Here is a 20,532-nt window from a genome sequence, read left to right as displayed (position 1 = left end):
ATTTTTTTAAAAATAACTTCACTATGTGAAAATTCAGCTTAAGATCAGATACAAACCTTAAATCTAGCCCTGCATTATCAACAGCACAATCCTACAGCTGTCCTCCAGCCCTGAGGTACGTCAACTGGATGGATGGCCTTAATTCAAATTTCCTTTAGAGCATCTCCTGGATGAAACACTTTTCACTATTTCTATCTTTCTGAGAATGATAAAGGCCTGAATTCTGGCAAACTGAGCCTGTGGTCTTAGAAGTACTGACGGCGCAGAATTCTTGGATGCGTGTGGATGAGGGACTCACTGTCACCTCATGTGCCATACCTGGTATGCACTGTGCCATGGCCTCAGTGGTTATGGCTGGAGCCACGTGGGGCTGCTGCTGACTGGAGCTCACTTCTGGCTCTGTGTTAACTGAGGGAGAAAGGGCTACCTCACAGGAGGAGACCTGGCTGGGCAGATGGGGCAGGAACTCTTCAGAAGCAACTTGCTCATCCTGCCCAGGCAGCTGCAGGGCAGACAGAGGGATGCTGATCTGTTTGTTAGGATGGGATGTGCTCACAGGCATCTGCATGGCCACCTGCTGGTTAGTGCCATGGGCACCAGAGGGTCCTCTGTTTGGGGAAGCTAGAGGTGCCCTGGCAGTCTTCTGGACGATTGGTCTGGACATCACAGAGGGGGACGCAGACACACCATGTGGGTCTAGCTCTGTGCTGAGGGCAGATGTTACATGGGGAATTAGCTTAGCAGACCCAACACAAGAGGGACCGGCATGAGTCTGAGGCTTGGGTTTTGCCATCTGTGTCAACGACAGGGCTGGTCCGTCTACTCCTCCCGTCAGCTCTGCATTTGCCACAATGTAATAATCTTCGGGAATCTCCTGTTTGATTTTCTTGATGATGACATCATTGCTGCAGTCATCCACCAGTTGAGCCTGGGAGCTTGAATGGAGAGAAGACGGGACGAGTCCAGGCCTTTTTCGAGCAATGCTTTGAGACCTTTGGGTTTGGGGTTCAAAGTCACTATCCTCATCTGTCACAGAAGACTCACAAACCATGTCAAACAGGGTGTTTTCATCTTCATATTCTTCAACAGCTTCGTCCAGTTCAGAGGGCTCACTGCAATAAGAGAAGTCACAAGAGTCTCTGGTCCGATTACAGTCTAGCTTTGTTTTCACTGGTCTCCCAGGGTACCTTTCGACTGGGCTAGTTTGTGTCTCAGAGGGCACTCCAATTATACTGGGACTATCAGAGTTAAAACTTCTGTTATCCTGGAAACAGACCCTTTCTTGGGACCCAGCTCTGCAGGTAGCTGTCAGTGGCCAATGATAAGCATGGCCAGCACTACAACCCCACATGGCCGTCAAGTTTCCATGGGAACCTTCCGAAAGCAAGTGTTTCAGGTTAGGAATGAGGCTGCAAATAGTCCCATGGCTGTGGGCCCAGCTGACCAATTTGGACAGATTCTCAGATGAGGTATGAAGGCAGTCCTCCATGTTACAGGATCAGCAGTGTCTTTCCTAAAGGGAAACAATCCAAACAAGAAGCCGTTATTACCCAAGATATTCCCATATCTCAATTACTTCCATTTCCTTGCACAATGACCATCATGTAGCATAAAAAAAAAAAAAAATGCACGTCAAAACTGCATCCAGTTAACATCACTGCATATGAACAGGGACTGGAAAATACAGCAAAAAGTATGGTTGTGAGATCTGAGAAAATTTTTATTACTTTCCTTTATTGTTATACTAGTACCTGCATAATGAGAGAGGGTGGGAGGGAGCGTGGGGGAAGGGGGGGTGTGGGGAGGGGGGGGGGAGAGAGAGAGAGAGAGAGAGAGAGAGAGAGAGAGAGAGAGAGAGAGAGAGAGAAAGGAAGTTAACCAGTAAAAAAGTGATCTTTTTCATGATACATTTTACTTCCAAAGTCACAAAGAGACGCTCAGTCAGCCTCTTAATAATAAAAATATGTTTGCTTGTTTTTTTAATTAACCAAGATAGTGCACTAACAACTTCACCCTCTGCCATCAGAAACTTCCTTACTAGGGGCAAAGTCGGCAAAGGCTTAGATCCATTCTAGGATGGATGTTACGGAAGGGAAGGCAGTCAATCCACCAGTTCTCTGCTGGGCACCAGAAAACAAATGATGCCACAAGGAGTCCAAGAAAGGGAACGAGGGGCTAAATTTGGGAAGTGGGGGAGAAAAGTTTTTAGTAGAGAAGGAAGAGCAGGTTGGGAGATCCACTAGTGGGGAGGATCCTGCTGGGGCTGGGGCGCAGGCAGGCTGCAGACTGGAGGTCTGTAATCCTATGCCAAAATGTCTGCCTTCATTTGATCATAATAAAAAATGCAATTAATGTAAGCATATTATGAATCATCCAAATAATCTCCTTATAACCAAGTACTGCCGCATGACTTCAGCACCTCCTTGCCTTTGTATCTCTACTCACATTACTGTCCAGTCACCTACAGTGACATTACTCAACTTCCAGTTTGTTGGGAAACCTGTTCATGCTGTATACTTTTTAGCCGATATCAATACAAAACTTCTCTTTTGCATCAGGAATCATGATTGGACATCATGAAAATGGCATATGTGATGGTGAAGCAATATATCACTTTAAGTGTGTCATAGGCTAATGAGAAAATAAAAGGGAGTTGAAATAAATATGTTTATAAAAGAAAATCATATATTATGATATAATATTTGAATGAAGAGGCTGTAACAGTTCAAATATGTAAAAATGTGGGAAAATCAAAACAGAATTGTATAAGCATGTGGAACTCAAAAGAACTTATTGTCTAGGCAGAAGCTACTACACAATTAGTAAAAATAGTACCATTGCTGAAGGCCCCATAGCCAGAAACACACACACACACACACACACACACACACAGACAGACACACGCACAAACATTATAACTAAAATAAATAAGATACTAAGTAGGTAAAATTTTAAATTTTGTTACAGGCAGGCTTATCCACTGAATTCTATAACGATCACCAACCTTTAAGAATCAACAGGTAGTAATCATAATTCACTTTTATTACACTCTTGAAATTCCCTGGCAATCTCATGAAGAGGCTCTTAAAACTTTCCTTGAGTACCATAAAATAATTTTTCCAGTTACTGTTAATATATTTCAACCAAGTAACAGATGGAAAATGGTAGCTATGAGAGCATCATTAGCTGATATTTAGGGTAATTAAATGGACTGAGTCCAAGCTGACAAGGAACAGCTATCAATGTACTATAGCAGATTCTAAGTTTAATATAAAATAGAATCAATGATAAGACAATCAAGGTATTTTCAAAATGCTGAGAGTAAGTTGTTTCTAGAATCTACTTATTTCCTTCAGCAATCTGATGATAAGCTCTACGCTAAAACACACTTTTTCTATATTTTCAAGAACTGAAAAACAACTTCGGACAGGACCTTCATATATATCTGTCATGGACAATGACTGGACTTGGACACTCACTTTTACAGCATTACCAACTGACACGTCATTAGAAACAGAAACTCAAGGAGTCCTGCTTAGCACAGTTCAGGTTATGAGATTTAAGTATGAGATCTGATTGCCTTAAATTAGCAAACAAGGCTATAAATTTATCACCATGCTGTGTGTTAACTTAGGCAAGCAGACATTCTATCCATTAGTATTATTAAAGTCAGACTTTCTACCATTAAACCAAATATTGGTCATTAGGTTTCAGTAAAACAAAAATATAAAACTAATTATTATTACAGCTAATATTTATTAAACAATTATTATCACTTCCAAAACCTGACAAGGCAAGTTACCAGCCAAATACCAGTGAATGTCTAAGTTGGCTTTCTCCTGACTTCAATTATGACAATCTGCCCCAAAGCCTTGGAAGTCTATAAGGTTCCAAACCTTTCAAAGGCTTTGCTGTTGCTATTGTTTCAATACCACTAAATCTCAATTGCTGATGGGTCACAAAATTAATAATAGAAGAAACATGAAATCTGGGTAGAAACTGAATCTAAAATAAAATCTTCTCTAAAAGAAAGATTTCACTGGTAAATTCTAGCACACATTCAAGGAAGAAACAATACCAAAATTATGCAACTACACTATTTTCCAAAAACAGAAGGAGGAGGCAGCAATATACACTTGATTGAGGAGGCTGTCAGTATAACATGAGAAATAATGGCTCCTTTAACAAACCAGAGGCCCTGGCCATGTAGCTCAGTTGGTTAGAAAGTTGTCCCAAAATATCAAGGTTGTAGGTTCAATCCTCGGTCAGGGTACATACAGGAATAAACCAGTGAATGCATAAATAAGTGGAACAACAAATTGATGTTTCTCTCTATCTCTCCCCCTTCCTCTCTTTCTAAAATCAATAAATAAAAAAATTAAAAGAGTAAAAAACTAGAAATAAGGTTATGTTCTTATTTATTGAGAATAATGTCTACTTCCTCTTTTATTTTCTCACTAATTACAACTCAGACTATAAGATCATGTAAGCCTAATTTCCTCATATTCCCATTAAAGAATGCAATTATATTGATATATAATGTAAATATGGGGAAATATTCAAACAAGTGGGATTTTACTCCCCAAAAAGTTGAAGAAAAAAGTTCCAATATTAATGCACATTAATGTGCAGAAGAAGATTCTACTTAAAAATATAGTTAAAGGATAGGGAAAGAGTATATATTAATATTAAGGCCTACAATGTGCTTTCCAAAATTTAAAATATACCTATTGTTTCACAAATATTTTGCATGTAACTCACATAAAATAATACAAGCATTAAAAGTGAGCTTACAAATTAAAAACTCAAATATAATATTTGCTTTCACTTTAAGAAAGTGTATTTATTAATTTTCCAGTGTCACAGTACTATGCAATCCATCATGTAATTTTTGGAAATAAACAAATCTAAAACACTTTGTACCAAGCAATTTTTATGCAAAAAAATAAATTCTATACCATGAATATGTAATAACACATATTTCATTTACATTTCAGTTCAAGAAACATATTATATGATAACCACTGTGTCATGGGTTGAATTATATCCCCTGAAAAAGATACATTTTAGTCCTAACTCTCAGTACCTTATTTGGAAACAGGGTCATTGAAGATGCAACTATTTTGATAAGGTCATATAATAATAGTTAGGGCAGGCTCCTAATGTAATATGGCTGGTGTCCTTTTAAGAAATAGTAAGACTAGAGTTCTTGACTTCAAGAAGCTTAGAGATGAACAGCATGTAAGTCAATTAATTAAGAGTCTATGGTATTATGCAATATAAGCATATGTTTCACATATGGGGATAATGATTATATTTCTACTTTTGGGGTGTGGAATGCAAAGAAAGTCAGGATCTGCTTCCTGAAAAATGTGAAGGCATTTCAGACAAAAATGCATGGTGACTTGAAACAGTGTGATGATCTTAGCCAACCATAAGGACAGCAGTTATTACTGGACTGCTACATTTAAGATGGGAACTATGGGAAAGAAAACTGAAGAATAATGCAGGGGCAAAAGCACGATGGTCTTCATGCACTGAAGAGCTTGGAGTTGACTTTGTGAAGGGTCTTAATCAGTAAAACACACATGAGCCAAACTCGCATTTTAGAAAGGTGATTTTTGAGATATATGAGATTAGAAGGTGGCAAGGGGCAAAGGAGGCTATTTCAGGAGGGCAGACCAGAGGCCTAGGGAATGAAAGAGAGAAGAGAAGGCAGATCTGTTAAAAAATAACAGCAAGCAATTTGTGATGAACTGCTTTTGAGCAATGAGGGTAAAAAGAGAGACGAGGGTAATTCCCCAGTTTCTATCTTGGGAACTAGGATAAATTTGTACTCAATCAAAATAAGTATCATAAAAGGAAGAGCAAATATATAGGTTAGGAGTGATAATTTGTTCAATTTCTTTTAAAAAGCAGTGAATTCAGGAATCACTGAATTTGATAGCATAACATGAATACAACATCTGCCCCCCCCACCACCACGTTATCTGCAGGGAATATGTTCCAAGACCCCAGTCAGTGTCTAAACCTGCATAGTACTGAACCCTATATACAGTACGGTTTTCCTATACACACTATATATCTATGATAAAATTTAATTTATAAATTAGGTGCAGTAAGAGATTAGCAACAATGACATAATAAAACAGAATACTTATAACAATACACTGTAATAAAAGTTATGTAATTGTGGGCTGTCTTATTAAGAACTTTTACCTTTTCACTTAAAGGAAGCACCTTATGGCTTCTCCTTGGTATATCCAAATTACAAGCATCACTACTGTTGTGCTTTGGGGCCATTAATAAGTAAAATAAGGGTGACCTGAACACAAGCATTGGGACACTGCAACACCACCTAAACACTGAGGATACCAGTGACTAACAGGTGTGCAGCGTCTACAGCATAGAGATGCTAGACAAAGGGGTGATTCATGTCCCAGGCAGGATGGAGCAGGGAGTCAAGAGATTTCATCATGCTACTCAGAATGGTGCACAATTTAAAGCTTATGATTGTTTACTTCTGGGATTTCCCATTTAATATTTTTGGACCAAGGTTGACTGAAGGTAACTGAAACCACAGAAAGTGAAACCTCAGATAAGGGGACTAAATACTATAGTCTATGCAACTTAAATATAAAAACCTCCGACCTATAGACAAGTATACCTTTCTATGAGGAGTGTGCCCTGTGTGATTCTGCAAAATTATTTAAGATAATTTTTAAAGTGGAAACCATTTCAGTTGACTTTCAAAGTCATTTTGGTCAAGTTTTCTGGGCAAGAATATAAATCGGTACCTTCGGACAGATTCACTGATTCACTTAACGCACTCCCTCGAGTCAAATGCAGAATGTGACCTGCCATCCATTTTTTCAACAAGTATGTATTCAGCATTGTGAAGCATGGGGCTGAACCCTGAAATAAAGAGCAACAGAGACAGACTATCATCACACAGCAGTTTATTCTCTAGGACAGAGAGTTTCAACCTTTTTCATCTCATGGCATGCATTTTTTGCCGATCTGACAAAAAATAGGTATAATTTTGACTCATTCACACCAGATGGCTATTGTTGTGTTGGCTTTTTTTTTTTTTTTAAACAATCTAAGGGAAAAAGAGATCAGTGCACCTGACTAAAGTCAGGTATTGCACATCTAAAAAATTCTAGCAGAACACTGTTTTAAATTGCTGGTCTAGGAGGAAAGAGAAACAATTTTTAAAAATTTCTTTAAAGCATAAAAAGTGTTAAAACAGATAGAACAAAATGTTATAGAAGCATAAGGTAGGGACATTTAAGCTGGACTAGGATTGTAACAGAACCCTGGGCTGCTCCGATCGAAACAGAACCCACGGGCTGTTTAGTTAGGGGCCCGATTGCCCGCCGCCAGAATCATAACTCTGAATACCAGAGTTTGGTGAAAAGAAAAGAATTGTTTATTTACACAAAGTCCTGCCTCCCCCTCCCAGACCTGGCCAGTCTTAGGAAAGTCAGAAACACTGTTTCCCTACTTCCTAGGCACAGTTCAGCTTTACCAGTAGCTGCCAATCACTCAGTTCTGATTGGGGAGGTCCTTTCTGTGCTGTGGTGCCCTCCAGCTCTCAATGCAGGACCGCCTGGATTCTCAGCCTCCTTGTAAACTGTCTTCTTCCTGCAAACTGCGTGGATCTCCTCTCCTTCTCAAAGCAGCCTGGCAAGAGCCTCTTCTTAAAGCAGCCTGGAGATCCCTTCTCCAAGCCAGATGGAGGGAACCCACAAGAGCCAGAGAGTGAGGGCGTGAGGGCCAGAAAGAGCCTGAGAGACAGAGCCCCCTAGAGCCAGAGCCAACCCAAAATGTCCGCAGTTTCTTCTCTCTTCCTCCCTGCCTCCTCTCACGCAGTGGGTGTTGCAAACAGTTCTGACCATTCACAGAACCCTACGTAGGCTCTGTCTGCTTCTTCGTACCAGCCCACAGTCCAAGATCCCTCCCATCTTCCTGAGTCTTGGAAGTAAAGCGGATCTTTGCAAGCGGATCTTTGCAACAATGTTTCCAGCCACTAGCTCCAGGCATGCAAGGGCATCCTGAAAGCTGCTTCCTGCTCCCTAACTCCCAGCCGCAAACTCTGGGGTTTGTTTTTGGACTCCCCTGTTTCTGTAACAGGATGGGTCAGAGAAAGTCTCCTAAATACCCTAATGATATACAAGTCGAGAACCAAAGGATACATAGGAATTAAGTCATGGAAGAGGCAGGAAGAGTTGTTCCATGTGCGGAAATGGGAGTTGTTCAGTATGGCCAAGTAGAAGAACATAAGGAGCCCATACAAAATGTGTCTGAAAAAGTAATCAAGGGTCAGATTATGAAGATCTCATAGATCATATAAAAGACTTGAGCTTTATTATAGAGAGAGTAAGGAAGTATTATATGGTTGCAAGCAAGTAAGTGACTTTAGAATCACCATTGTGATAATAGTTAGAAGAGATCAAAGCTAGAGGTAGGGATCCAGTTAGGAGAGATAAGCAGCAATTCAGGCAAGATAAAATGGGAGCCTGCCATGGAAATAGCAGCAGGAGGGATGGAAAGAAGAGGGTAAATTTGAAAAATAAGCTAAGAGGTAAAAGATGCAAGACTGAATATGGAGGTAGAAGGAAGAGCTGATAGGCTCTGACTTGGCCACTAAAAAAGGTTCAACTTATGCCACCTTATTTTGAGGTGCCTCTAAGACACCCAAAAGATGAGGTACCAAACAGATAGCTAGATATATATAACAGATCCGTATAAAGACATTGATAAAAGGAATGATGCAATATAAACATTACATGACATCTATGAATATTTTTGCACAATCGTAATATAGAAAATAAAAATTGGATTTACAAACACATTGACAATAGCCCTGTGAACTCTGAGTTCAACGAGTTTGAGTTCATTTAGGGATTTACCCAAATCTGGTAGTGGTTGCAGGGGGGAGCAGAGGGGGTAATGTGACCTTGACAATTGATGGTTAACTTTCTTGTATCTCAGCAGTGATAATTTCCCCCTATGATTCTATTTCTCTGACCATTTACATAGGAATTTTAAGATCAAAGGAAATTAATGTATGAGCTTTAAACTGTGATTGTATAGACACCATTTTGACAAGTGTCAATGTTGAGATTATCTGAAAGATGAGACCTAGTAAATCAAATTAAGTAAGATTTATAGGAGGGTAGATACAGAAGGAAGTCAGGTAACATAGGTACAAAGCAGAGCCAACATTTTTCATTGACAGATGCAGATAAAAGCTTCTGAGCCTCCCAAAAGGGCCTCACTGGTGGAAGCTGTCGGTAAGTAATTAGGTGAGGGTCACATCAAACTTCCTAAAAGCTCAACTGTCCTCCTTCAAGCCCAATCTTACATGCATAAGACTAAAGAAGTTCTTCACTGACTGGTCTGGATGTGTGTGAGGGACCACCTCATGTGAGCTGGCACATTGCAGGAGTCAAAAGCATGGACTCCACTGTCAGACAGGCTGGGTTTAAATCCTCGCTCTCCCGTTTGCTAGCTAGGCGACCTTAGGCAAGTTACTTTACCTCCCTGAACCTTAGTTTCCTAACCTGTAAAATGATAAGAATACCACCAACCTCATAGTATTACTGTGAAGATTAAATTAGTTCATACTGTAAAATGCTTAGGACAATCACCTGAAATAAGGGGGCTTTCCCTCTATGTTGATGGTCTACAATATAACTACAGAGAACACACACTACAGTACAGCACACACAGAAAAATGAGATCAGAGAACATACAGAACAGTATGGCATACTCCGTCAAGAATGAGCTTCTCCTTTAACTTCCTCAGACTCCTCAGACCCAGCCAAGAGCAGCATTACAGAACAAGGGTCAGTTACTAAGACATCCCTGGGAGTCATGCAAACAGGCCCTTACACCAGCTATACCATTTATTCTGCAATCACCTTAAAACTTCAGTCCCAGAGTTTCCTTTAAGAGAAATCCATCCTATGGGCTTTTCAGTGGCATCTCTTCTTTCAAATACAGAATGACACTGGGTCACTAGGCACTAGGAAAACTCGTGAACAAGACAGTCATGTCTGTGCCTACATGGAATTCACCATGGCAGGATGACAGGGGGCAAACAACTAATTATACAAGAAATAATTCTGTTGCAATTTTGATAATAATTTTGCAAAGGCAATGTACTGATTGCTAAGAGAACAAAGCCAGAGAGACTTGTTCTATTCTGGGAGATCAGAGAAAGCTTCTCAGAGATAGTGACATTTAAGCTAAGAGCTGAAGGATTAGTAGAGATTCATAGATGAAAAGGAAAAGATGGGGCAGAAGGAGTGAAAAGACTTCTAGGCATAAGGATAAACACAAGCAAAGAACTTAAGAAAGGTTCTGGAATTCCCCCATTAGGCACCTACCCTTAGTAATATTCTGCAATATTCCAGCACTCACAGAGATGCAATGATCTGAAGTACTTCTTACCCTAACCATCCTACTGCAGTTCACCTACTGCCTCCTAATGAACGTGGCTCGCCATCTCTTTGATGATGGCAACCCAGTCATTCAAATGGCTCCATATGTGTTTACCAGCAACATCATTTGATCTCATTTTAAAGTCGTTTCCCCATCAATGAGCATGACTTCAGACGGTGATTCATGGTTCACAGCCCACTCAAAGGTGAAGGGCAGTAAACAGGAAAACGGAAACGTCTATCTCAAAGTAAGTGGTGTTAACATTTTTAGCTGCCTTGAAATGTACATAGCCTCATTCTCTTGATGGAATCTTAAGAAAGGAGCAGTGTCTGATAATGAAGAATCTGTTCTAGACGCTGAAAATACAGCCCCACCTCGCTAAGTGAACCAAAGGCAGACTGATTCCCAATTTCAGAGAATAATGTCACGAGAAAATACACGCCACTCTCCTCTCTGCTGGAACTGCTCTGGCCAAGGTCACTAATAACCTCCACGCCAAGGACCTCAATGGACACGTCTTGGTTCTCTTTCTCTGGCTTCTCAGCAGCTAGAAGAGCGTTCTGTCTTACACGAAAGCCTGTCTTTCCCTGGCTTCCGCCGTATACTCTCCTGCTCTGCTATTTCTCAGTGTCCCGTGCTGGGGCTCATCGCCCTGTTTGCCCTTTAAAACTAAATTTTATCAGCGGTCCTGCTACTCTCACGTTCTGTCTCACTACATGACTGTCTCTCGACCACCCTCGTGGATCTGGTTATCAGGTATATACCCTGACAATTAATGTCCAGATTAATATCGCATTCAATGCATTACCATCTCCTCAGCTGGGAAAATTCAAATCCTGCAAGTCACCTTTGGCTCCAATACGTGCTACACATCCCTATGCACAGGAACCTGCAGGGCTGGTTCAATTCTAGTAACTCATCTCGGGTCTCTAGTTTCCAAAAAATTGCCAGATTTTACAAAGATTCTGATTACTGCCACACTTCTAAAGCTTGTTGAAAATGATGAAACATTCAGAGATATATTTTCTTTACACATAGTGGATAAACAAATTATCACTTTAAATGTGGTAATAAGTATGGATACAATTATATAATGTATACGGATACAGTTATATATAATACATAAGTTAAATCTTACATCTTTACTAGTTCTCAGGAAAGGAAGGCAGGTCTTTCTTATTATTGTGAATAATAAGATTTTGGGAATGAGATTTTGAAGCTACTCTATATATCATATTAGTAGCCCCTCTATTCTGAATGAGGGTGGTGAGTAATGAAAGTGCTATAAGCATTCCAGATGTGATGATGAGTCTGTGAGAGGTGCTGGGAATGCGAATAACCTAGTTTTGTTCATAAAGTGGAATACTTTAGAAATTCTGAAAAGGAATACTGGTAATAGACTAAACCCTCCAACTTAGGGTCACAGGATTCGTTTTAGAAAATAGAGAAGGAATAAGACCATTTTCCTGAAAAATGCAAAGGAAATAAAAAATTGATATGACGTTGGCTGAATATTATATATGGTCTCTTTGCAAAAGCACAAGAATTTCCTTAGTTTACATTCTGATTCCTTGGTCTATTTACCTATTTTACAGTTAATGCATCACTTAAAATTCCTATAGCCGAATATGGTTTTATATTTAGGAAGACAAATCCCTCCTCATTATCCCTATTTTTCAAAATTGTTTTCTAATTCCTATTTTTTATGGCAAATGTTCCAATGTTTCACTAATTAAGTATGATATTAGGTATTTGTTTCTAAAAAATATTTTAACAATGTTAATTCTTTTGTTCTTTAAATTATAAAGAATGTTGAATTTTATCAAGTATTTTAGTCAACTATAAATTTGGTCTTTTTTCTTTTTCACATTGTAAGTTACGCTTACAGATTTCTCAGTGCTGACCCACTTTGCATTCCTACCATTACTTACCAATTTCTGTCACTGGCTTTTTCTGACCTTTATAACTAAGTTTGTCAGTGGTCCTGGAAGTCCTCTCAAGGTACTGTCTTGCTAGATGATGCTTTCATCCACTTCTGAATCTCATTAGCAGATACATATTCCCTAATGTTTCCCTAATTAATATCTCAGTAAATGGCATCACCATTCTCCCTACTGCTGAGACCCAAATCCCAGAATTAGATTTCTAATTTTTTAAAAAAGATTTGGGGATCTGTACAAAAGTACACTGCTTAGGGGGGCTAAACAGCTGTATACAAGGCATCTTCTTGCTCTGAAATCCTTCTCTAAGCACTAAATGTAGATGTTGGAAGGGTAGCAACCTTACCCACTACTGTGGCTCCAGCACTTTGAGGGCTGATATACAGAAGGCATTCAATAAATACTGAACCAACATTGAATGATTACACACCAGTGAACAAATTCAACTGAGTTCTCATGAATTCTCTAATTTGAAATGTTACCCACATGGTCTGTTCACCTGTCAGCTCCACCTTGTGTGTCTCCCATGTCTGACTACCTCTTGTCCAACCTGACAAGAAGAGATGCCACTCACAATAGGATCACCTGAAGCATAGCAGTAGTTCAGAGAAGGGATAAGGGTTAACAATCCACGTGAAATATTCACTGGCTACAAATCCTTCAAAATATGCATCATCTTTAACTGCAATTATACATCACTAAAAATTGACCCAGAAAGCCTGCTACAATCTTCTGCCTAGCTCACTCAGGAAGTCTAAGTGAAGTAGAATGTATTATATTCATTAACAACAAAATTACAGTAAAGTTATAGGCCTGTGTATTAAGTAAGAGTATGTGAATATGTGCATGTGTGTATATTAGGTGGTAAATTTTTCAAAAACGGTGCCCAATGCTACTCTTAGGAACTCAGCCAGAAGCTAGTTGGCTTTGAAGGGAGCAGATGTTGCCCTGGGTGCAGAGGGTTTTCGGGAGAGACCAGCAGCTGGGCCTCCCATGAAAGCACAGCAGCAGAAACTGATAGGTTGCTTGGGTCTACTCAGGGAAGATGAGACATCATTAGGTAGTCTGAACTTCCCCTGGCTCCCAAGAGGTACCAAGTGAAGTCAGAGGATGGACACCATGACCATCCACTCTGCGTGGTACAGCCTCTCAGTCTTGTTTGTTCCGTAACCTCTCACTTGCCTGGCCTCTGCTCATGGGATCTCAGAAGCATCTACGGTGACTGAAACTATAAATGAATCCACTGACTCTTTAAAAAAATAAGTATAGTTGGAATACAGTATTATACTAATTATATCAGGTTCAGGTGTACAATAGTGATTTGACGTTTTTATACCTTACAATGTGATCACTGCCCTGCCCATTCTGGTTATCATCTGTCACCACGTAAACTTATAATATTATTGATTATATTCCCTTTCACCTTTGTCATTCCTCCTCCTACCCCATCCTTTTGGTCTCTGTTTCTATGAGTCTGGTTTTGTTGTGTTTGCTCATTTGTTCTGGTTTTGTGTTTGTTTGATTGGTTAGTTGGTTGGTTTTTAAGATTCCACATATAAGTGAAACCATACGGTATTTGCCTCTCTCTGAGTTATTTCACTGAGCAGAACACCCTCTAGTTCCATGCATGCTGTTGCATGAGATATTCCTTCCAAATGCTGCCTGGAGGTGGGCTCTAAGGTAGGTAACTATCACCTCTGAACCAAGCCTTGCTGCTTCAGTTTTTAGGAGAATCTTTTGTCCTTTGGGGGGAAACTCATCCATTAATTTCTCTAGCAGGTGGAAGAAGACTTCCTCAGCTTGTGTTAGGGCGCTCAGCACTAATGATCTTTCTGGGTACTCTGATCCCATCTTCTTCCCTTTTTCCTGATATTTTATGGGTGGGGTGGGGGTTCTTCTGAAGTTTTCTCTCCTTGATTTCTAGGGTTCCTACAGGTTTTAATATAGCTGGCATTCCACTTGGCTTTAGGGGATGAGCAGAACCTTTGGCTCAGCCGACTGAGAGCTGAAGCATAAACCAGCAGCTCCCAAATCAGGCTGTGCACTGAAATCACCTAGAGTTCTCCTCACAAAATAGAGTCTGTTTCTCAGTTCAAATCTAGAGATTCTGATTAGCTTTCCCGAAAGGTTAAGCTTAGGAATTTATTTTTATGTAATGTTTGGCAACTATCTTGCAGCCATTATAAGAATCTTCATTTAAGAACCATGGCTCTACAAAATTTTTAATGTTGACTATACTATACTTAATCAAGCCTTTACTTTAACACATTTGGCTTACTTTGATTCCAGTTATTCACTAATATAAGTGCTACAATGAATGTATTTTTATATTATCCTTTTAATATACCTGGATATGGTTTTGATAAATACCTAGACATAGAATCAAAAGCAGAGACTTAATTCTTTTGGTCAAATTGCCTTCAAGGGAGAGTTTACTACAGATACCTTCCAACTGTAGAACATAAGAGTCTATTTCCTGTACCTCCCTGCCTAGCTATTAATTTTAGAGGTGAAGTAACATCTTATTACTGAATTATTTTATAATTGTAAAAACACTTATTTATTCATTCAATAAATATTTCTTATCAGGCCCTGTGAACACTGTAGTACAAAACAAACATGGTTCTTAAGCTCATTTATGGGAAAGTGTCATTAACTCAATAATCAAATAAGTAAATCTAGTAAATGGTTACTTATTATCATTACTGTGATAGGTGGGGCCATTAGGGCTTATAAAGCAGAGACTTGACCTATTTAGGAATGTTAGAGAAAGCTCCTCTGAGAATTAAAGTTAACAATTAAGATAATAATACACACGGACACAGCGCTTATCACATGCCAGGCTCTCCTCTAAGCACATCAGATATATTAATGCATTGACCCTTATGAAGGGGTAACTATCATTATCTCTATCTCACAGATGAGAAAACCGAGTCTGACAGTTTAAGAAACCCGTCCAATGGCACAAACCTTGTAAACTAAGAGTCAGGATTCAAGCCAGGGTAGTCTGCCTGAGCCAGGGCTACTCACCAGTACTTTAAACCACCTCTCAGGGGGATGGTCCTGAGCCCATGCCCCATCAGAAAGGGATGACATGCTGCACTGCTCCAGAGACACGGCAGGCAAGCTCCTCCCTCTCACTTTTGGAGCTGCAGCCATTGCTCCACAGCCCCCGGAGTACCTGACTAAGGACAGAAGGGAATTTTCCTTGTTTTTAAATTAGTACAATAATCCCCAAATCACTCATGTTGATAATGTCTCGGTAATCATCTCTGTATTATAAGATATTTGAACATTAAGCACCACTGTTTTATGAGAACATGGGGGAAAAATCCATCAATTTCTGATTTTTAAGCCTCTCATTCTGAAAGCGATTGTCTCTTGTAATGACCTTGCCTGACACTAGCCTGGCTCCTATAGGCTGGCATCTACTTTTATACTTGCATGCACACTACGGCTGTAAACACTAAGGATGGATTGGATTACTTTGAACATGGTGAAAACAGATCAAGCATTAGAAACAAGGGAACTGTAAAGGCTTAACAGCTAAGATTCTTAATCCTCTGTCAGTCTGCCAAACTTTTTGAAAGTTTAAAGTATGACAACTTAAAGAAGCACATTCCAGGGATTTCGTGAGGAACACTCACTCAGTTCAGGCCCTAAATGAGTGGGCTAAATGTTCTAACAGATTATTGAGCAAATGTGCACTGTTCCCACAAATAAAGTACAGAAGTCTTCATTATCCAGATACTCACTAACCATGACCCTATAATCATAAAATTGTGGGGAGAAGAAAAAGCTGTCATATTCAAAAATATTCACCAACAAGCTGACCAGTCTCCACTCAAACTTCGCCTTCATCAAACACTAAGTCAAGGTCGAGGAACCTGTTTATGATTTTTGGATGCTGTAAACACCTAAGCACATAAAAGCAGGATGAATATAAACTGAAAGAAAAAGTGTTTCCAAAAATGCAGTATTTAAAGAAGTTGCTGAAAAATGCCAGAGAAATACCTTAATCATGTGTAAAGCCATTTAACAAGTTAATATTTGGCAGACTTAGACTAATTAGCAAATGTGGAGAATTCTCAAAGATGACATAATAGATACTTCAAAAAAGAATAAATCAAATTTCCAAGAACTAAGAGAGGTCCTTAAGAAAACTGAAGATGCCAAGGAATACTTTTGCAAAAACACCCTCTTCCTGACCTGGCTAAGTGAAATAAAATTGATGAGGGAAAAACTGTATTATGTTTTTATATAATTTCATCAGGAAAACTATATTCCCCAAATGACCACCCAAGCCACTTATTTATTCTAAGTATTAGCACTGACCTTCAATTATATAAATTTTGTTAAATATAAGATTTTAAAAATACTAATAATTTCTGGTTTATTTTTTGAGTTGAAGCCTGTGAAATTCTGACACATGCCACAACATGGATGAACCTTGAAGACATGCTATGTAAGCCAGACAGAAAGGGACAGACATTGTATGCTTTCACTTAACAATCAGTTGTCTGGAAAAGTCAAATTCAAGGAAACAGAACGCTGAATAGTGGTAGCCTGGGTCCTGGGGAGAGTGAAGTGAGAGCTACTGTTTAATGGGTACATTATATTTTCAAGTTGGGATGATGAAAAAATTCTAGAGCTGGATAGTGGCAATGACTGCACAATAATGTGCAATGTAAATGTACTTAATGCCACTGAACTGTACACGTCAAATGATTAAACGGCAAGTTTTTTGTTATGTATATTTTACTACAATTTAAAAAAAGAAAAAGAAAAAAAAAACCTCAAAGCAGGAATAAAATGTAATTTCCTAAAAAAACCTTAAAAAAAAAAAAAAGACCTGTGCAGTAGAGGGTCAGTTCAGGAGGCTAGAGCTGCTCAAACCCCACACATGAAGAAAGGAGGATGAGCCCTTGACCAGCCTCTGGTCAAGCAATACAGTATCTTGGCTGTGAGCCTAAGGCCGCCGGCCCGGTGGCTGGAGACTGAGTAGCTCAGGGGTGAGCTCTCCTGGTTGGCAATACTGTCACATATTGCTGCTGGGACTTACGCAACTCCACCGGGAGGGCACAGCAGGAATCTTAAGCCTGGTTTCTCCTGGACTTCACCCACCTGTCTTTTTTCCCTTTGCTGATTTTAATCTGCATTCTTTCACTGTCATAACTGTAACCATGAGTACAACAGCTGAGTTCTGTGGGTCATTCTAGCGAATCACCGAGCTTGGGAGTGGCCTTGGGGAACCCCAATACCAAGCCCCATCCAAGTCTCCTCACTAGCTCCTATAAAATTTTTGTCCCTACTTTTTTCAGGGGCTTCCCTTTAAATGCCCTTTCAGTGCCATTATCCTCAGCTAACAAGGACCTCCCTTACATCACTTCATCAGTGATCCTCGGTAGGTGGGTAGCCAAGAGTTCAGACTTGCTAGAGAGGTTGTTCTCAGCCACGGTGCTCTACCATGGTGTCCATAGATAAAACTCCGATTTGTTACTAGTTACAAAGCACCAGAGTATATCAACTGTTTACATGTCAGTGGGTTTATATGAATGTGGATTTAAGGTTTTGCTCACAGCAACATCACTCTCCATCAAGGCTCCAAACATACGAAGAGAAGATGTCCCAATTTCTCCACATGGCTTTTAAGGCCTCTGGATCTGGACTCTGCCTTCAAGGCTTACCTCTCAAACCTAATTCCTTCCCATTCAGAAGCTGAGCTCCAACTATATTAAACTCATTCTAGTTCCCCAAACTATATGTATCTCAATTCCAGATCTTTACAAATACTGCCTTTTTTTTTGACCTAACACCTTCCTACTCAATCTTTCCAACTTAATTTAGGGCACGGTTTCTCACTCCTCGGCACTAGTTACATATCCGGCTGGATAACTCTTTGTAGTGAGGGGCTGTCCTGTGCGCAGGATCTTTTGCAGCATCCCTGGCCTCTGCCCACTAGATGCCAGTAGCACACTCTGCTCTCTCAAGTTGTAACAACCAAAAATGTCTCCAGATATTGTCAAATGCTTCCCTCTACCCACCTTGGTTTCAGAACCACTGAGTTAGAGTTATTTCTTCAACTTCCCCTTCCCTCCCCAGAAGGCTTGATTAGGTGCCACTCCAATTGCTCCCCTGGGACCATCTACCCTACTCAAATGTCCACCTCTACTAAAGTATTAACTCCTTAAGCATAAAGCTTATATTTCATTAATCATTATACTCTCAGTTCCTAGCTTAGGGCCTGGCACATAATGAGGCTTTAATAAATACTTGTGGAGTGACTGAATGAATATAATCAAGATATAAAGAATAATGTGGGCATTTATAGAGAGTAAACAATGCTAAGTAAAGGCAAGAAGGTGGGAAGTTCAGGGTGTACAGAGAACAGCAAACATTTTCATTTGCTTGAAAACAGAGTGGGTTAAGGAAAGTAGCTGGATATGGGTTAGGAAAAATAGGTTGGAATGGCATGGAGAGTTACAAAGGCCAAGCAAGAGGTTAACTTTATTGGGAAGGAGAAATCAGAAGACTGAAAGAGCTGATATTTTACAGTTCCATCTACCTATGCCATTCATGAGTTTATATATTATCAGCAGGAATTTACATATTATCCTGGCAAAAAAGAGGCAGCATATCCTCTGGTGTTTCTTTGGTCAGCTGCTGTCCTGTACATCTGTCCTCTGCATGTTGAAAGCCAGTGTGTGTAGGAATAAAAAGCTAGTGTGTGCAAATGTATCCGTTGTTGAGTTTGGCATGCACTTAAGGACATTAATCATTTCCATAAACCTGACTCTCTAGAGTGGTGGAGTATGTGTCCAACTTTAAATATGCTAAACTGGGATTCAGATGACTGATTGATTGATTGATTGATTGAATCAACACCAATAATTGAACATCTACAATAAGTCCTCACTCAATGTTGTTAATAGGTTCCGGGAGTTTAAGCAAAATGACAAATAACGAAACCAATTTCACTTTAGGCTAAGTGACAGAAATAAGAGTTAAGTTCCTACAATATCTCATTGTTATAATGAAACATTATACACCCTGCAGTATTCTCTTCCAAGCACTGCACTCAGTGCCAGAGATGTAGCATTAAATAAGATAGTTGTGATCCCTATTCCCACTGAATTTCAAGTCCAGTTAGAAATGACTACAATTAAACAAGCAACTATAAAACAATGTGCCATGAGTTATACTGAGGAAGTAATTAGAACTTCAGGTTCTTGGTCAATAAAAGAAAGGGACTGAAATGGTGGCCTCTGAGAATTCTCTCAGATTTAACATTCACTTTGAGTCTAATAAAAATTTTAAAAACTTTTCAAACTGCTAAACACTTCCTCCACTTTATAGTAAAGAAGACTGCAGATAAGAAAAGGACTAAGAAATGAATCTACCATGCTGTACTATGGAAACGTGGGAAGGAGGATTTTAGTGCATAAAGACTGGGTATGCAGAGGAAAAGAAACCATCTTTATTAAGATAACAGACACAGACAAGTGTTCACATCTACCACCTTTAATTAGTTAATGGGCAAAATAGTAACATAAACATCACTGGGGAGATATAAATACTGTAGGAAAATCTATATTCCAATGATTTGGTACGTCAGCTGAAATCTCTTACAAATATTACAATAATCATCTATGACAAGGTATTTCCATGATAGATAGTTCACATATTTATTCATTAAAAAAGATTAGGCATCTTCTATGTACAATAAATTGTACAAGATGATGTAGCATAGTAACTAGAAATCAGGAATCGGTACTAACTCTAAGAAATTCACAATTTAGTATTAAACTTAATAAAAGGAGTGAAGCATTTTACAGAATTCTTTGTACAAACATCAGAAAAATTAATATCACATGCAAAACATCAATATAACCAAGGTGTTCACAAGACCTGGCGCACTCAGTGCCTATTTACTTTAATTGCTAATTGTTTACTCAGATTTGTATGATGTTAACAGATTATTCTTTTAAAAAAGTTTATAAAACTTATTGTGGTGACATTGGTTAATAAAATTGTGTAGGTTTCAGGTGTACAGGTCTATAACACATCACCTGTATATTGTATTGTGTGTTCACCACCCAAAGTCAAGTCTCCTTCTGTCACCATTTCTCTCGCCTTTACC

The 20,532-nt window shown here is 39.3% G+C and overlaps 1 protein-coding gene across 2 annotated transcripts in view; it reads right to left on the bottom strand.

Annotated features, from left to right (window-relative positions):
- KIAA1958 (KIAA1958 ortholog) overlaps nt 1–6,902 on the bottom strand; it is a 53,580-nt gene extending 46,678 nt beyond the window's left edge. For both annotated transcript variants that reach the window (XM_090275962.1, XM_090275961.1), the window contains exons 1-2: nt 6,798–6,902; nt 319–1,513 (exon numbers count right to left, since the gene is read on the bottom strand). In XM_090275962.1, coding sequence (XP_090132088.1) covers nt 319–1,489 — 1,171 coding nt within the window. In that variant the 5' untranslated portion in view covers nt 1,490–1,513; nt 6,798–6,902. The remainder of the gene's footprint in view (nt 1–318; nt 1,514–6,797) is intronic.
- Nucleotides 6,903–20,532: the final 13,630 nt, after the last annotated feature.

The sequence above is a fragment of the Furipterus horrens genome, unplaced genomic scaffold, assembly GCF_987537825.1.
Source record: "Furipterus horrens unplaced genomic scaffold, mFurHor1.1.pri manual_scaffold_4, whole genome shotgun sequence".
Lineage (NCBI taxonomy): Eukaryota > Metazoa > Chordata > Mammalia > Chiroptera > Furipteridae > Furipterus > Furipterus horrens.
The sequence above is the reverse complement of the archived record's forward strand: the minus strand, read 5'-3'. Positions and strand labels throughout refer to the sequence as shown.